Below are 15,284 nucleotides of genomic sequence, written 5' to 3' on the forward strand. Positions count from 1 at the left end.
AAAACGTCCAAAACAAAAAAAAACCCTTGTTGGAGGACAATCCTACCAAATACTACAACAGTTTCTCTTCCAGGACTTCCTGTACTGAAGAGAAGACGAGCGCAGGGGAGGGACCCGTGGCGAGGAACAGCAGAGCTGTGCGTGACGTACGATTAGCTGGGTTCATCTTCGTGGTGTCCCTCTGACGACTGGAGGTTGGGTTAAGGCTGTGTGTGTGAACATGCTGATACTGAACGCGGCCCCCGCACAACAACTAGCGGCCCCTCTCTGGGCCCCCGATCAGCCTCGAGCAGAAGCGAGTCCGAACAGGACATTATCAGGGCGACGTCGAGCTCAGGTCCAGAATTGTCAGGTCAGATGAAGGATGTTACGATCAGGCTTCCTCTCCTCTTCCTCTACTTCCACCCCCCCCCCCCCCCATCACCCCATTTGTCATTCCTCGAGCTCTCCTTCCACAACCTCTTCCTCTTTGTAAGTGCCTCATCTCTATCAGGATGGCTGGCCAATCAGGAGCACTCCTCTCCGATGCGCTGGCACGAGCGGCCCACCTTGCGGTCCAGCTTCACCATCTTGAGGATGGCCTCCTCGCGACCACGGCCCAGATGGTCGAACAGACAGTCGTGCTGCTCGGGCAGACGGTGAAGCATGCAGAACACGTAGCCTGGGTGGAAACAGAAAATGGTTTGATGGATTCCCACTTCCTACAGAGAAACCGTTTGGCCATCACCTGGCCAAACACAGCATGGAAAACATTTTCTTACCGGTCTCGCAGAACCTTTTGCGATACGTTTCATATTCAAGTTGAAGATTAAGCAATGAACGAAGCCAAAAGTGAATTATGCTGAAGAAAAGAACTGCAGCGGTCTCGTGAAGATGGAGGTCAGTGCCGTATTTGACGATGACAAAGCCTCACCACAGCGGCAGGAGCCCAGTTCCTGCTGCACCAGCTCTAACTTGGTTTGGCAGCGGTAGCAGCGCCGGCGGTTCTTCTGCTTCGGCAGCCCGCGGGCCTCCTCGCCGCCGCCCTCCTTGTCGTCCGTTCGTGGCCGTTTCTCTGGCGTTTCCTCGCTCTCAGAGCCCGATGCTGAAAATAATCAGCAGGGTTGAAAGTTAGCGCTTCAAGTGGGGCAGGATATAGAGCTACGGGCCGGAACAGGAGAACGAGCGTACCCGATTCTCGGGGGCGTTTTGTGGGGGTGCAGAGTGTGCCTTGGGCCGTTTCTGTGGACGACACGCCTGCAGGTGGAGAATAAAGAGATGCAAGACAGGATTTGTAAAGATGAGTCTCAATGAACATGGAAGACAACTTCCAAGTTAAACCGCTCAGCCAAAATGGGTGACTTCACATACATCAGGAGTCTTAGACTTTTACTGAATGGAACTTGAGGCTTGTCCTTTTTCGCTGTAGAAACAATGACTCAGGAGCCAAACAATCATTGCAATCCACCAGTGAGGACGCCATTAGACTGAAAGCATCATGAGATAACTCTCTAGATGCTTGTTCGATGACTGACTTCCCCTGCCCATGTAGAGAAGCCTGGCAGCTGCTTGTATAAAGCAACAGTTGTAGAAGTCAAACAGACTACGAGCCCACACTCTAGCACAGACATGGGCAAACCACGGCCCGCGGGCCGTATACGGCCCGTTATGCTTTTCAATACGGCCCGCCGAACTTGTCCAATTACCAAAAAATTCAAAATCATAACTTTCATTTTGTCCCTGCAATACCCGTGTTTCACCAGCAGATGGCGCACTGACAACCGCGGTGGAGTGTAGCGAATTACTCTGCATTAGTTTCTTTTTCCCCATTACTCTCTGACCCCGTCTGTAGAAATGAGCGGACCGAAGAAAAGCAAAGTAGACGGTGAGGGCCGAGTGTTTAATAAAGAGCGCACAACAAGATTTCTTTTCACCGAAATCCGATCTACGGCTGCATGTCTGATATGCCAAGAAGCCGTTGCGGGTGGCTCCTGCACAGAGTTCTGCCGTCGCTTCTCTGATTTAAAGAAAATTGACGCATCACTTCAGCTGGTGTCCCGTCCCGTCACAAGACCTTGAAACCGCACCGCAGGATCTGCAGGATAAGTTCAAGTCTCTTAACCTGAATGACTTTTATGTCTCACTTAACGAAGCAACGTTTCCAAACCTCCGGAGGACGGCACAGAATATGCTGCTGTTGTTTGGCTCGACCTACGTGTGTGAGCAGACGTCCAGCGTCATGATCAATAAATCCCGTTCTTCTAATGAAGTGCGCATTTATGCACAGCAGCGGAACAACAATGAGTGCAGCAGAAATGATTGAGATTTAGTATTTCGTGTTTTGATATGTTTTGAATGTTGAAAGTGATCATCTTTTTTCAATAAATGTTGCTTTATTTACGTGTTCAAGTAAAATTTATTAAAAACAGATGCAATCACCAGGTTTGACAGATCACAATGTCATTGCTATTTTAATCTATTTACATTTCTCCTCACACCGTTGTGCCAAAATATGTGTAAATGCTGCATCTTGCATATTCATTGAGACAAACGTACTACCTGGATTAGGGCTATTTTGCACATTTGAAAGACGCAGTTCTTCGTACACACTGTTAGTAAATCGGGTTGTACATTTATCTGTGTGTGTTTACTGTGCTATGAGGTTTGCACACGACACGCAGCGCTTTAGTATATCTAAACACTCATCCAAATGCTCCTGGCCCGGCCCCTCTGTCAAAATTTCAAACCCAATGTGGCCCGCACGTCAAAAAGTTTGCCCACCCCTGCTCTAGCAACAAACCGGGCTTTCCAGTCTGAACCAGCAGCTGATTTCACTCGGGCATTGAGTGCCAGTTGAACCATGTGTACCTTGTGTATGGTGATTCTATTTGTTGTGGCTGCTCACCAACCATCGGAGTATTGCAGTATGAAATTACTTCCTGAATTCTGCAATGCACCCATGGTTCCTTGATGGCATTGTTGAACGTTTTAGAGACTGTGCTGTCGGTACTTTGGCACCTGGCTCTCTATCCCCCTCTGTACTTCACCACTACATTTAAAGACAAAGAACATCCTTCCAATCTTCAACATGTTTCTTTTTTCTTGACGTGGAGGTCGCCGGTTGGACAACCTTACCTTCCCTTGTGTTGGGAAAGATGGGCGAAGGCTCTTCGGTTAACGGCTGCTCGGAGCTCGAGGGTGGCGCTAGGCTACTGCTCGTCTCGCTACTGAAAACTGGCGATTGGCTACTCCCAGTGATCTGGATTGGCGTGGAGGTGCAGTCCTCCCCTGGCTGCTTCTTCTGGATGTCTGTGGTCAATGACAGAAAATAATGAAGTAGGAAGAAATGCGTGTTCAGGACAGGAAATGGAGAGATACACGAAGAGAACAAACACAGAAACTCAAAACAAACGTTCTGTGTAGAGCAGAGGTGTCCATGAACCCAATCACATGATATAGGTACTCAATACAAACACATGGAACACTTAGTATGGAACCAACTTAACTTGCACACATGCATTAGGCAAATTTTGAATAAGAGCTTAAGTAATGATCCGATTCATCAAATGAAACCGTTCAGATCAATCATTCAAGTCACTCCATATGGCCTAAACGTCCTGGTTGCAACTTACCCTCATAGTTGTGCCAAAAAGAAATACATATATACACATCTTTGCATTTGGACTCTTTTTTTGTCTGCTTGGGTACCTTTAAATTGTCATGACTTGATTTCACCTCCGTCAAGATTTTCAAACAATAAATGCACCCAAGTGATTAATTTTTAAATATTCCCTCAACTTTGCCAGCTGAAAAATGATTTGGTAAAAGACCCGATCGCCTCAGACTATTGTGCTGCACTTGGAACCTCTCTGTAGGACACTGGTTGGTATTGATCCACTGTTTTATACCCTCCAGGGGACGCAAGGGAGGGCAACCCAGATTTGAGCTTTTCCTCCACATGCAGACTAACCCACTTGCGCTCAGCCTCTATACTCGTGTGCATCGAGTCTATTCCGAGCATTCGCGCCGTCTGTGAGGCTGAACTGAGGCCAGGCCTTTCTGCCATACTCACCGACAGGGCTGCAGTGCTCCCTCAACCCATCCTGCTAGAATAGTTGGAAACATTTCATGTTTATATTAAACAGTATTAATTGTTGGAATGCATGCCTCTAATCTCTAGGTCTCTACCATGGCTGGGCAGTATGCCTCCAAATCAATGCTACTGTCATTTCAAACTTAGGACTTTATAGTTTTACAGTATTGCATGTTTCTGGCATTCACTCGTTTTCTTCTGCTTTGCGGGTCACGGGAGTAGGCTGGGTACACCCTGAATGTGTCGCCAGCGCAACGTGGGGCCACGCTCAGACAGACTACCACCCACACACACACTGATACACTATGGGCAATTTACATAAAACGCATGTTTTTGGTGGTGGGAGGAAACGGGAGAACTCGGAGGAAACCCATGAACATACAAACTCAGCACGGACATGATTCAAACCTGGTACCTTCTTGTTGTGAGGTGACAGCACGAACCACTCCGCCACCGTGCTCCCCAATCAGAGCTGGTCATTTATGTGACATAGCGAGACTAAAAGTGGTAATTACATTCAAGTACCTTCCAGTACGTCATTGACATCATTACTGGTGTCAGTCCACAGCTGCTTGTGTGCCAGATTCTTTTAGAATACTCTGCCTTTAAAATGACAGTACTGTGCATCTTTACCAATGGGCCTTCAGTTGAGACTGATCCAGACCTGACAACCCTGGGAAAAAATGCACAGCCAAGCATAAACCATATTATAACTAGAAAGACAGAGACTGCAGACCCCGCCTCCAAAAGACTATTGGATCGTGTGAGACAGTAAACAGGGCTTCCGGATCAGAGGGGCCAAACCTGCTCTAGCTTGCTGCTCCGGAACGTACTACAAGACACCTTCTGGACTCTTTTTCCCATCATGCCATTCGTGTCCCTCCCTCTTAAAGTGGCAGTTTACAGCACAGGCACAATTCCAGATGTCAAAATAATTCTAGAATCTGGATCCAGATCCGGATCAACGCCATTCTCGGGGAGGACCGAGCCACGGACAGAACCTTGCTTGTGTAAAAAATTCAAGTCGATTGAGTTACTAGTTTTTGAGTTATGCGCTCGGACAGACAAACAGACAAAGGATTCTTTAACATTGCGAGATAGGGCACTTGGAGGCGAGGGTCTGCAATCTCTGATTGATCAGCTTGTTTTCAATTGAACCCTGGTTCGTTTCGTAAGCGGTGATTCAAGATTCAAGATTTATTGTCATCGTCTCAGAACAGCAACAAAATTGTGATTGGAGCATCAACACTGCATAGTCTGCCACCAGTGCATGAACCCCCAAAAATAATGCAGAGCGGAACAGAGCACGTTATATTTGATCTGGTGTGCATTTTTTATTTTTGAGAAGGTATGTGCACCTGTGCACCATTTATGTGCACCACTTAACAGAAATTATAAGCAAGATGTACGGCTTATTGAACTAATTATTTTTGAAATGCATTTTTTCAGTTTTAGTCGGAATAGTTTTGTTGGTCTCGCTTTTTAGCCAGCGCATCAAAGTCTGGAGTGAGTTTGGTTGTGGAGATACTCAGGATGGATCTGAGGTGTTGGTATGTTAACCTGGATCTGTGGCTGGCTTTGTTGATGTCAACTGCCAACCTCTGAGCAGTAGCCTCCCGCTCTTTTTTCGTTGACTGCTCGCTAGCATTGTTAGCATGCTTTGGGCCTATTGTAGCCATTGTATTCTTTAATAGCCTATGGGCATATCAGGTGGACAGCAGTTGATCTGTGAAAAAAATATTTAGGTGTTGATAGAATAATTTAATATTTCCATCCGCTCTTAACTGTTATTGGAAGGAACAGCCCCATCTGGTGGACAGCGATGTTATTATGATGTCACTAGTCAAGGGGCGAAGCTTAAACTTTGTAAATAAAGGCCTCGAAACAGGAAGTCGGGGGGAGAATACGATGGCAGAGGGCCAAGACGGTCCGTGTGGCCGCTAGAGAAAAGTAACTGGTGTCAAGCCTGATTTCATTACCGGTGTGTTTGGTGATTAATAACATGATAGGGATTTATCTCGATCAGGTGTCCACTTATTAAACACAACATTCTCTGTCCACTTTCCTTTTCTTAGGTCCGCTCATCTTTACAGAAGGGCAGCGGGGTCAAAGAGTAAAGCACAAGTGCGGTGTAATATGCCACACCTCAATAAAGGTCAATGTATATACAGTGCACCATCTAGTAGGAAAACGTGAGAAATGCAGGGAAAATAAAACATTAACAAGGTTTATCAATATAATTTCTTCAAATTCGCCAGGCCGGATTAAAAAACTTAATGGGCCACATATGGCCCCTGGGCCATAGTTTGTCCATGCCTGGTCGAACTCACTATTTTCTGCTCAATGGTGAAAATATAATTATGAAATTTGAGTTTTCTGCAACGTTCCTAGCATTACCTTTTCACATTGTTAGCATTCATGACTGGAATCAGTTGGCACACCTAGCAGTCTCTGTGAGAGTAGCTCTAGATGCCAAACAGAAGCTTCAAATGAAACAGGTGGAACTGTTTCCTATTTATGTGTGATCAGTGACATCAGAGATGTACTGTACTATGTCATAAGCATACAAAAATGCAGGCCTTTCCATTAACAAATACATGCAGATTTTACTGGTCAACCACTCAAGGCAGTGAATGCGTGTCAACCACACCTCAAGCACTGCTGTTCCACGGGGTGAACACATCGAAGCAATTCAACACCATCAATACCAACTGATCGCCTGGCTGTGAACAAGACAGAAACTTGTCAACCAAATCCACCAACTAGCTGCCAATATTCTCCCATGCTTTTAATGTTATTTGCCAAGTTAAGGTTTTAAGGATAACAATTGTTTTCATTATTAAGTGATCAGCGAAATGTAACTATAAAATGTTTTCAAAATTTCCAAGACGAAGCCCAAAGCGATATCTGGCTTGTTGAAATAGTGAGATATAAAATTACAAGAACTATGTAAAATCTAGAGTTCTCCCGTCGATTTTCATCTCCATTTTGATCTCTGGCTTCTTCCTCACTGTCCTCATGTCTTTGCTGACGCTGTGGTTCAGACTCTGAAGGCTGAACGGAGGAGCTGATCGCTGCTAACAGATCACTGCCATGCTAATCAATAGCAGTGAGCTGGGTGCTGCAACTATTTGACATCACACCCAGAATGCCTAGCAAAGAAAACAACATTGGCGACCCCCAAACAGAATGGATTTTATATCTTATAAGAAATTATTACATATTTTTGTCTATGTATTTACATAGTAAAAGGTAAATTCTTGTACTTTTGAACTGATTTGTCGAAACAGTCAGGGATCACTTTAAGAGAACCGGGAAATATTTGGCATTAATGATGTGACAAAACATAACTGAAATAAGATTTATTTTCAATGATCAATTATGATCATTTAAAGAAGTCCAGAAGTCCATCTGAACCTGACAGAGGACCGGGATGCTGTAAACCTGTCACATTTGGACAGGCTGGTGGATGAGACAGAGACTTACCCGCAAAACATTTGGAGCAGAGATTCATGGTTTTACTGGACCTGATGGGATATAAAGAAAACCAATGTCATACATCTCACACATCCAGGTTTTTCCTTAACTTATTAAGACTGCTAAGCAAATGTAAAGCTTTTGATACAATTTAATGTCAAATATTTGCTTATGAAACTGCACACAATATCCAGTGGAGAAGAAGCCTCTTATTTCACCACCAAACAATTCCAGCATCCGTTTGTTGCAGACTGGCTGGACACAACATGGCTGCTTCTGTAACACTAGCACGACCTTTATCTCCCCCCTGGCTCGGATTGGACAGTAAAATCTTTCACAACGGTGAAGCTCTTTGTGTTTGCTGATCCTGTAACTGGGCCTTTGTGTCAATAATTTCAAGGAGGGCTGACAGGAATTTGTAGTATGGAGAAGCAAATGAGTGTTATAGGGACACTTAAGAGTAGCTCACAGAGGGTAATACGGCTGTATGGTTATTTTCCTGTCGGCTTCAGAATTGATTCAGCACTGCCAGGTTATATGCAAGCAGAGCTACTATAATCTCAAGTCCATTTTTTTGATCATTAACTATTCAAGGACAAGACCTGAACAGACAAGGCACATGTGTACCTGTTAATTTGACTTTGGAAATGATACATTATTCTAACCCCAACTGTATGATGACCATCACAGACAAGCAGAATGTGAAATGTCCTAAAATGGCCACCGTACATTGGAGATACTCAGGATTGTGTCATAACGATACAGAAAACCACCCTGTTAAATGGGTTTTCAACAAGAACACAATCTTTTCAACTTTCTGGCTCAATCTGACAGCGACCAGAGGGCACAGGGACATCACCAGACATGCTCCATGAGAACAGTGATACCCTACAGAGACTGGCCAACCGTAGGGTATCGTCTGGTCATACAGGAGCAACGCGTCCAATCCTGCAGGACAAGCTTGAACAGACCATTATGCTCCTAAAGCAATGCTAGCGCTCCAACCCAATCCACAATCCGCATTTAAACACAATGTCCAGTGAGCGTTTTGGAAGTCTCACCATTAAAGGTTGAGATCTGACATCCTTTCTTGTGATAAAGAATCACCATGTCTAACAATGATCACGCCCGTGAAAGAACTGGTGTCCATACCGACAGCAGTCAAGGAGGCCAATCACCAATATTTGAAGCTGATATTCATTTGCTGTAAAAGTGAAACTATTGGCGTAAAAATTTAGAATACAAACTCCGAAAACTTAATTTCATTTAAATTCCTTGAAGCAAACGTTTCTTGAAGATATTTTTTTTTTATCTTGGGCAATAATCAACAAGATCGTGAAGAGGGAGAGAATGATCAGTACAGGCTAACCAGACAGAGAGACAGAGACAGGAAGGATGTTCAGCATGTTAGAGTGATGAAGAGTAGAGACAGGAAGGATGTTCAGCATGTTAGAGTGATGAAGAGTAGAGACAGGAAGGATGTTCAGCATGTTAGAGTGATGAAGAGTAGAGACAGGAAGGATGTTCAGCATGTTAGAGTGATGAAGAGTAGAGACAGGAAGGATGTTCAGCATGTTAGAGTGATGAAAAGTAGAGACAGGAAGGATGTCCAGCATGTTAGAGTGATGAAGAGTAGAGACAGGAAGGATGTTCAGCATGTTAGAGTGATGAAGAGTAGAGACAGGAAGGATGTTCAGCATGTTAGAGTGATGAAAAGTAGAGACAGGAAGGATGTCCAGCATGTTAGAGTGATGAAGAGTAGAGACAGGAAGGATGTTCAGCATGTTAGAGTGATGAAGAGTAGAGACAGGAAGGATGTTCAGCATGTTAGAGTGATGAAGAGTAGAGACAGGAAGGATGTCCAGCATGTTAGAGTGATGAAGAGTAGAGACAGGAAGGATGTCCAGCATGTTAGAGTGATGAAGAGTAGAGACAGGAAGGATGTTCAGCATGTTAGAGTGATGAAGAGTAGAGACAGGAAGGATGTTCAGCATGTTAGAGTGATGAAGAGTAGAGACAGGAAGGATGTCCAGCATGTTAGAGTGATGAAGAGTAGAGACAGGAAGGATGTTCAGCATGTTAGAGTGATGAAGAATAGAGACAGGAAGGATGTTCAGCATGTTAGAGTGATGAAGAGTAGAGACAGGAAGGATGTTCAGCATGTTAGAGTGATGAAAAGTAGAGACAGGAAGGATGTCCAGCATGTTAGAGTGATGAAGAGTAGAGACAGGAAGGATGTTCAGCATGTTAGAGTGATGAAGAGTAGAGACAGGAAGGATGTTCAGCATGTTAGAGTGATGAAAAGTAGAGACAGGAAGGATGTCCAGCATGTTAGAGTGATGAAGAGTAGAGACAGGAAGGATGTTCAGCATGTTAGAGTGATGAAGAGTAGAGACAGGAAGGATGTTCAGCATGTTAGAGTGATGAAGAGTAGAGACAGGAAGGATGTCCAGCATGTTAGAGTGATGAAGAGTAGAGACAGGAAGGATGTCCAGCATGTTAGAGTGATGAAGAGTAGAGACAGGAAGGATGTTCAGCATGTTAGAGTGATGAAGAGTAGAGACAGGAAGGATGTTCAGCATGTTAGAGTGATGAAGAGTAGAGACAGGAAGGATGTCCAGCATGTTAGAGTGATGAAGAGTAGAGACAGGAAGGATGTTCAGCATGTTAGAGTGATGAAGAATAGAGACAGGAAGGATGTTCAGCATGTTAGAGTGATGAAGAGTAGAGACAGGAAGGATGTTCAGCATGTTAGAGTGATGAAGAGTAGAGACAGGAAGGATGTTCAGCATGTTAGTGATGAAGAGTAGAGACAGGAAGGATGTCCAGCATGTTAGAGTGATGAAGAGCAGAGACAGGAAGGATGTCCAGCATGTTAGTGATGAAGAGTAGAGACAGGAAGGATGTTCAGCGTGTTAGAGTGATGAAGAGTAGAGACAGGAAGGATGTTCAGCATGTTAGTGATGAAGAGTAGAGACAGGAAGGATGTTCAGCATGTTAGAGTGATGAAGAGTAGAGACAGGAAGGATGTTCAGCATGTTAGAGTGATGAAGAGTAGAGACAGGAAGGATGTTCAGCATGTTAGAGTGATGAAGAGTAGAGACAGGAAGGATGTTCAGCATGTTAGAGTGATGAAGAGTAGAGACAGGAAGGATGTTCAGCATGTTAGAGTGATGAAGAGTAGAGACAGGAAGGATGTTCAGCATGTTAGTGATGAAGAGTAGAGACAGGAAGGATGTTCAGCATGTTAGTGATGAAGAGTAGAGACAGGAAGGATGTTCAGCATGTTAGAGTGATGAAGAGTAGAGACAGGAAGGATGTTCAGCATGTTAGAGTGATGAAGAGTAGAGACAGGAAGGATGTTCAGCATGTTAGTGATGAAGAGTAGAGACAGGAAGGATGTTCAGCATGTTAGAGTGATGAAGAGTAGAGACAGGAAGGATGTTCAGCATGTTAGAGTGATGAAGAGTAGAGACAGGAAGGATGTTCAGCATGTTAGAGTGATGAAGAGTAGAGACAGGAAGGATGTTCAGCATGTTAGTGATGAAGAGCAGAGACAGGAAGGATGTTCAGCATGTTAGAGTGATGAAGAGTAGAGCCAGGAAGGATGTTCAGCATGTTAGAGTGATGAAGAGTAGAGACAGGAAGGATGTTCAGCATGTTAGAGTGATGAAGAGTAGAGACAGGAAGGATGTTCAGCATGTTAGTGATGAAGAGGAGAGTCAGGAAGGATGTTCAGCATGTTAGTGATGAAGAGTTTCACATCTTACCATCTGATTCACAAAATCATTTCCGTTATCTCCCTCTGGCCAGACTAGTTCTAAAGATCTTCACTTATTTTTAAGGTAAACATTGTCATAATGATTCCTTCGGGAAACCCATACGCGTGAACCCGCACGCGCGCAACCATTCATGCGCGCCCAGCACGGCGAAATCTCATACACGTGAACCCGCACGCGCGTAACCTAATTCGCGCGACCAGCGCGGGTTAAAGCAACCGCAGTACTTTAACACAAGTTTGTCTTACCTTCTTTAAAATGTGCGCAGGATCGCTGTTCGGCCTCGTCAAACCACCCATCGGCGAACCGGAAGAGGAAGGCTGGCCAGTGAAGAAGTTGCTCCACTGGACGTTAGATTCGCTCCGTCGGAGCGCGTGCACGTTCAGCTTCCTCACCGCGGCTCGAAGACGTCGGTTATATTGAGCGCCGGCACTTCGAAGGACCAACTTATGTCGGGGTTTTTCCCCGACACACTGTGTAAGAAATAATTAAACGCACACAAAATGAATCGGGCAGACAAGCTTCGATACTTTGCCGGTAAGGAGGACCTTGCTCGCCCAGCGGCTGCGACCAAGAGACCCCTCAGCCCTTTTATTAACACGGTGAACGTAGGTGTTTCCCAGGTATTTACGTAGATCCCTACCCCCTTCGATGAAACTAGAGACAAAAGGAATTTTTCCTAGAGAAACCCCCGTGGCTTCCTCCATCTTAAAAACTCTACAATGAGACAATGAAAATAAAACAATAACTCTGACAAATGTCTAGCTAGTTTACTGGATGATGCTAGCGGGGTCAGACTCTATAGGCGCATAGTGGTCTATCGTTGTTGTCAAAACTAATTTAATACCAAATCATGTGCATTCTGTAAAATTAGCTACTAATGTTAAACATACAATATATCAAATGTTTATTACCGTAAATGTCTAGCTAGTTTACTGGATGATGCTACCGGGGTCAGACTCTATAGGCGCATAGTGGTCTAGCGTTGTTGTCAAAACTAATTTAATACCAAATCATGTGCATTCTGTAAAATTAGCTACTAATGTTAAACATACAATATATCAAATGTTTATTACCGTAAATGTCGCGCTAGTTTACTGGATGATGCTGCTGGGGTCAGACTCTATAGGCGCATAGTGGTCTAGCGTTGTTGTCAAAACTAATTTAAGACCAAATCATGTGCATTCTGTAAAATTAGCTACTAATGTTAAACATACAATATATCAAATGTTTATTACCGTAAATGTCTAGCTAGTTTACTGGATGATGCTACCGGGGTCAGACTCTATAGGCGCATAGTGGTCTAGCGTTGTTGTTAAAACTAATTTAATACCAAATCATGTGCATTCTGTAAAATTAGCTGCTAATGTTAAACATACAATATATCAAATGTTTATTACCGTAAATGTCTAGCTAGTTTACTGGATGATGCTACCGGGGTCAGACTCTATAGGCGCATAGTGGTCTAGCGTTGTTGTTAAAACTAATTTAATACCAAATCATGTGCATTCTGTAAAATTAGCTGCTAATGTTAAACATACAATATATCAAATGTTTATTACCGTAAATGTCTAGCTAGTTTACTGGATGATGCTACCGGGGTCAGACTCTATAGGCGCATAGTGGTCTAGCGTTGTTGTCAAAACTAATTTAATATCAAATCATGTGCATTCTGTAAAATTAGCTACTAATGTTAAACATACAATATATCAAATGTTTATTACCGTAAATGTCTAGCTAGTTTACTGGATGATGCTACCGGGGTCAGACTCTATAGGCGCATAGTGGTCTATCGTTGTTGTCAAAACTAATTTAATACCAAATCATGTGCATTCTGTAAAATTAGCTACTAATGTTAAACATACAATATATCAAATGTTTATTACCGTAAATGTCTAGCTAGTTTACTGGATGATGCTACCGGGGTCAGACTCTATAGGCGCATAGTGGTCTATCGTTGTTGTCAAAACTAATTTAATACCAAATCATGTGCATTCTGTAAAATTAGCTACTAATGTTAAACATACAATATATCAAATGTTTATTACCGTAAATGTCTAGCTAGTTTACTGGATGATGCTACCGGGGTCAGACTCTATAGGCGCATAGTGGTCTATCGTTGTTGTCAAAACTAATTTAATACCAAATCATGTGCATTCTGTGTGCACCGATCCGCTGCACCGATCCGTCTGTCGATCTCCCGCTCCATCCTTCCCTCACTCGTGAACAAGACCCCGAGGTACTTGAACTCCTCCACTTGTATATCATTAATATCATTAATGATATTCATATATGTAAATACACTGATCATGTTTAATGATTACTCACACTAATTATTAACAAAGTTTTAACAAGGTAGGGGACAGATTTGACTAGAAGTCTTTTATTTTTTACAAACTCTTGAGAAACCATGGAAATAAACATTCCACAAAGAATGGGACTATCAATTATTATTTTTTCTAATCTTGTGTTGTTTCAACAGGTAAAAAAAATATATAAAAACTAATTTAAACAGCAGGTCTCCCATCCCCAGTCAGAACTGCTGCTGCCTGATGATTCCAGAACGGACTGAGAATCCTCTTGAGCTGCTTCTAGCAGGAATAAATTTATTCCCGGTTTCCTTTTGGTCTCTGCAAACGAAAAGGTCATTAGAACTCCCACCATCCTCCAAATGCTCAGCTGTCATTCAGGAGTAGAAGTGACTGTTTCTCACCATTAGTGCCTTGGTCCTCGTCGATGGAAGCCTTTGTCATGCATTCAGGGTCTTCTGCTGAAGACTCTGGCGTCTTTGATTTGGATGATCTGCAGTAGTTTTGGTGGGGTTTATCAGTCGGCATAATGAAAGTAGAGATGACCATCTCCGGTATAATCCTCATCACAGGGTCCATCACCAACATCCTCTTCAGCACATCAGTGCACAGGTTCCTGTCACTCCTTTCATTTTCATTGTCTTCCTCCAAATCTTCTCACCTGTCTTGTCTCTCCTCATCCACCGTACTGAATCTACTCTCAGGTGGAGCGGGCTGCACCAGGGTCACACCTGGTGTTGACCTTACAGGAGATGGACTCCTGGACTCTGTGTTGCACACTTGAAGAATGACTCAGTGTGTTTTGGAATGAATTTATTGTAAAATACATACAGACAACATATTTACATGCGCCGGTGTCCTCCTGCGCCACATTCTAGCATCTCTATGCGTGCCCGTAGGTTGCTGCTATCAGTGCTGTCAGACGTGCTCACCACGCAGCACACTCCCTGCTGTGGCGGATGTCGGTAATACACCGTCAATGTATATTGCCTGCATGTCGATATCTCGAGTACAACATTTTACCCCAAACCCATACCATGAAGACTAACAATAGTAAGTCCAGAGTAAAAGGCTTTAATGTTAGTAACAATACTTCAGTAATATACAATAACAATAATGATATGTAAGAGTGTGGGGGTGTCTTGCTTCACAAACACACTATCCTCACATCTGGTTGGGAGATGATGTCACTGGGGTCCATCTGAGGGGTAACAGGCTGATCCATGGTCACCCAGGCTTTTAAAACTGAGCTTCTCACCCTATCTCTAAGGTAGAGCCCCGCCCCCCTACGGAGGAAGCTCATTTCAGCCGCTTGTACCTGCGACCTTGTTCTTTCGGTCACTATCCAAAGCTCGTGACCATAGGTGAGGGTAGGAGAACGAAGATCGACCGGTAAATCGAGAGCTTCACCTTTGGGCTCAGCTCTCTCTTCACCATGACGGATCTGTGCAGAGTCCGCATCACTGCAGACGCTGCACCGATCCGTCTGTCGATCTCTCGCTCCATCCTTCCCTCACTCGTGAACAAGACCCCGAGGTACTTGAACTCCTCCACTTGGGGCAGGATCTCCTCCCCGACCCGGAGGGTACACTCCACCCTTTTCCGGCTGAGAACCATGGCCTCGGATTTGGAGGTGCTGATTCTCAT

The 15,284-nt window shown here is 44.0% G+C and overlaps 1 protein-coding gene across 1 annotated transcript; it reads right to left on the reverse strand.

The window, feature by feature from the left end:
• Positions 1–429: 429 nt before the first annotated feature.
• Positions 430–15,284, reverse strand: LOC137913730 (AN1-type zinc finger protein 3-like). Its single transcript, XM_068757363.1, has 8 exons — positions 15,155–15,284; positions 14,299–14,368; positions 7,559–7,599; positions 3,115–3,288; positions 1,595–1,597; positions 1,171–1,236; positions 914–1,084; positions 430–661 (listed from the first exon to the last, which is right to left on the reverse strand). The coding sequence occupies exons 1-8, from the start codon at positions 15,282–15,284 to the stop codon at positions 507–509; spliced, it is 810 nt and encodes a 269-aa protein (XP_068613464.1). The 3' UTR covers positions 430–506.

Source organism: Brachionichthys hirsutus, unplaced genomic scaffold (genome assembly GCF_040956055.1).
Source record: "Brachionichthys hirsutus isolate HB-005 unplaced genomic scaffold, CSIRO-AGI_Bhir_v1 contig_389, whole genome shotgun sequence".
NCBI lineage: Eukaryota > Metazoa > Chordata > Actinopteri > Lophiiformes > Brachionichthyidae > Brachionichthys > Brachionichthys hirsutus.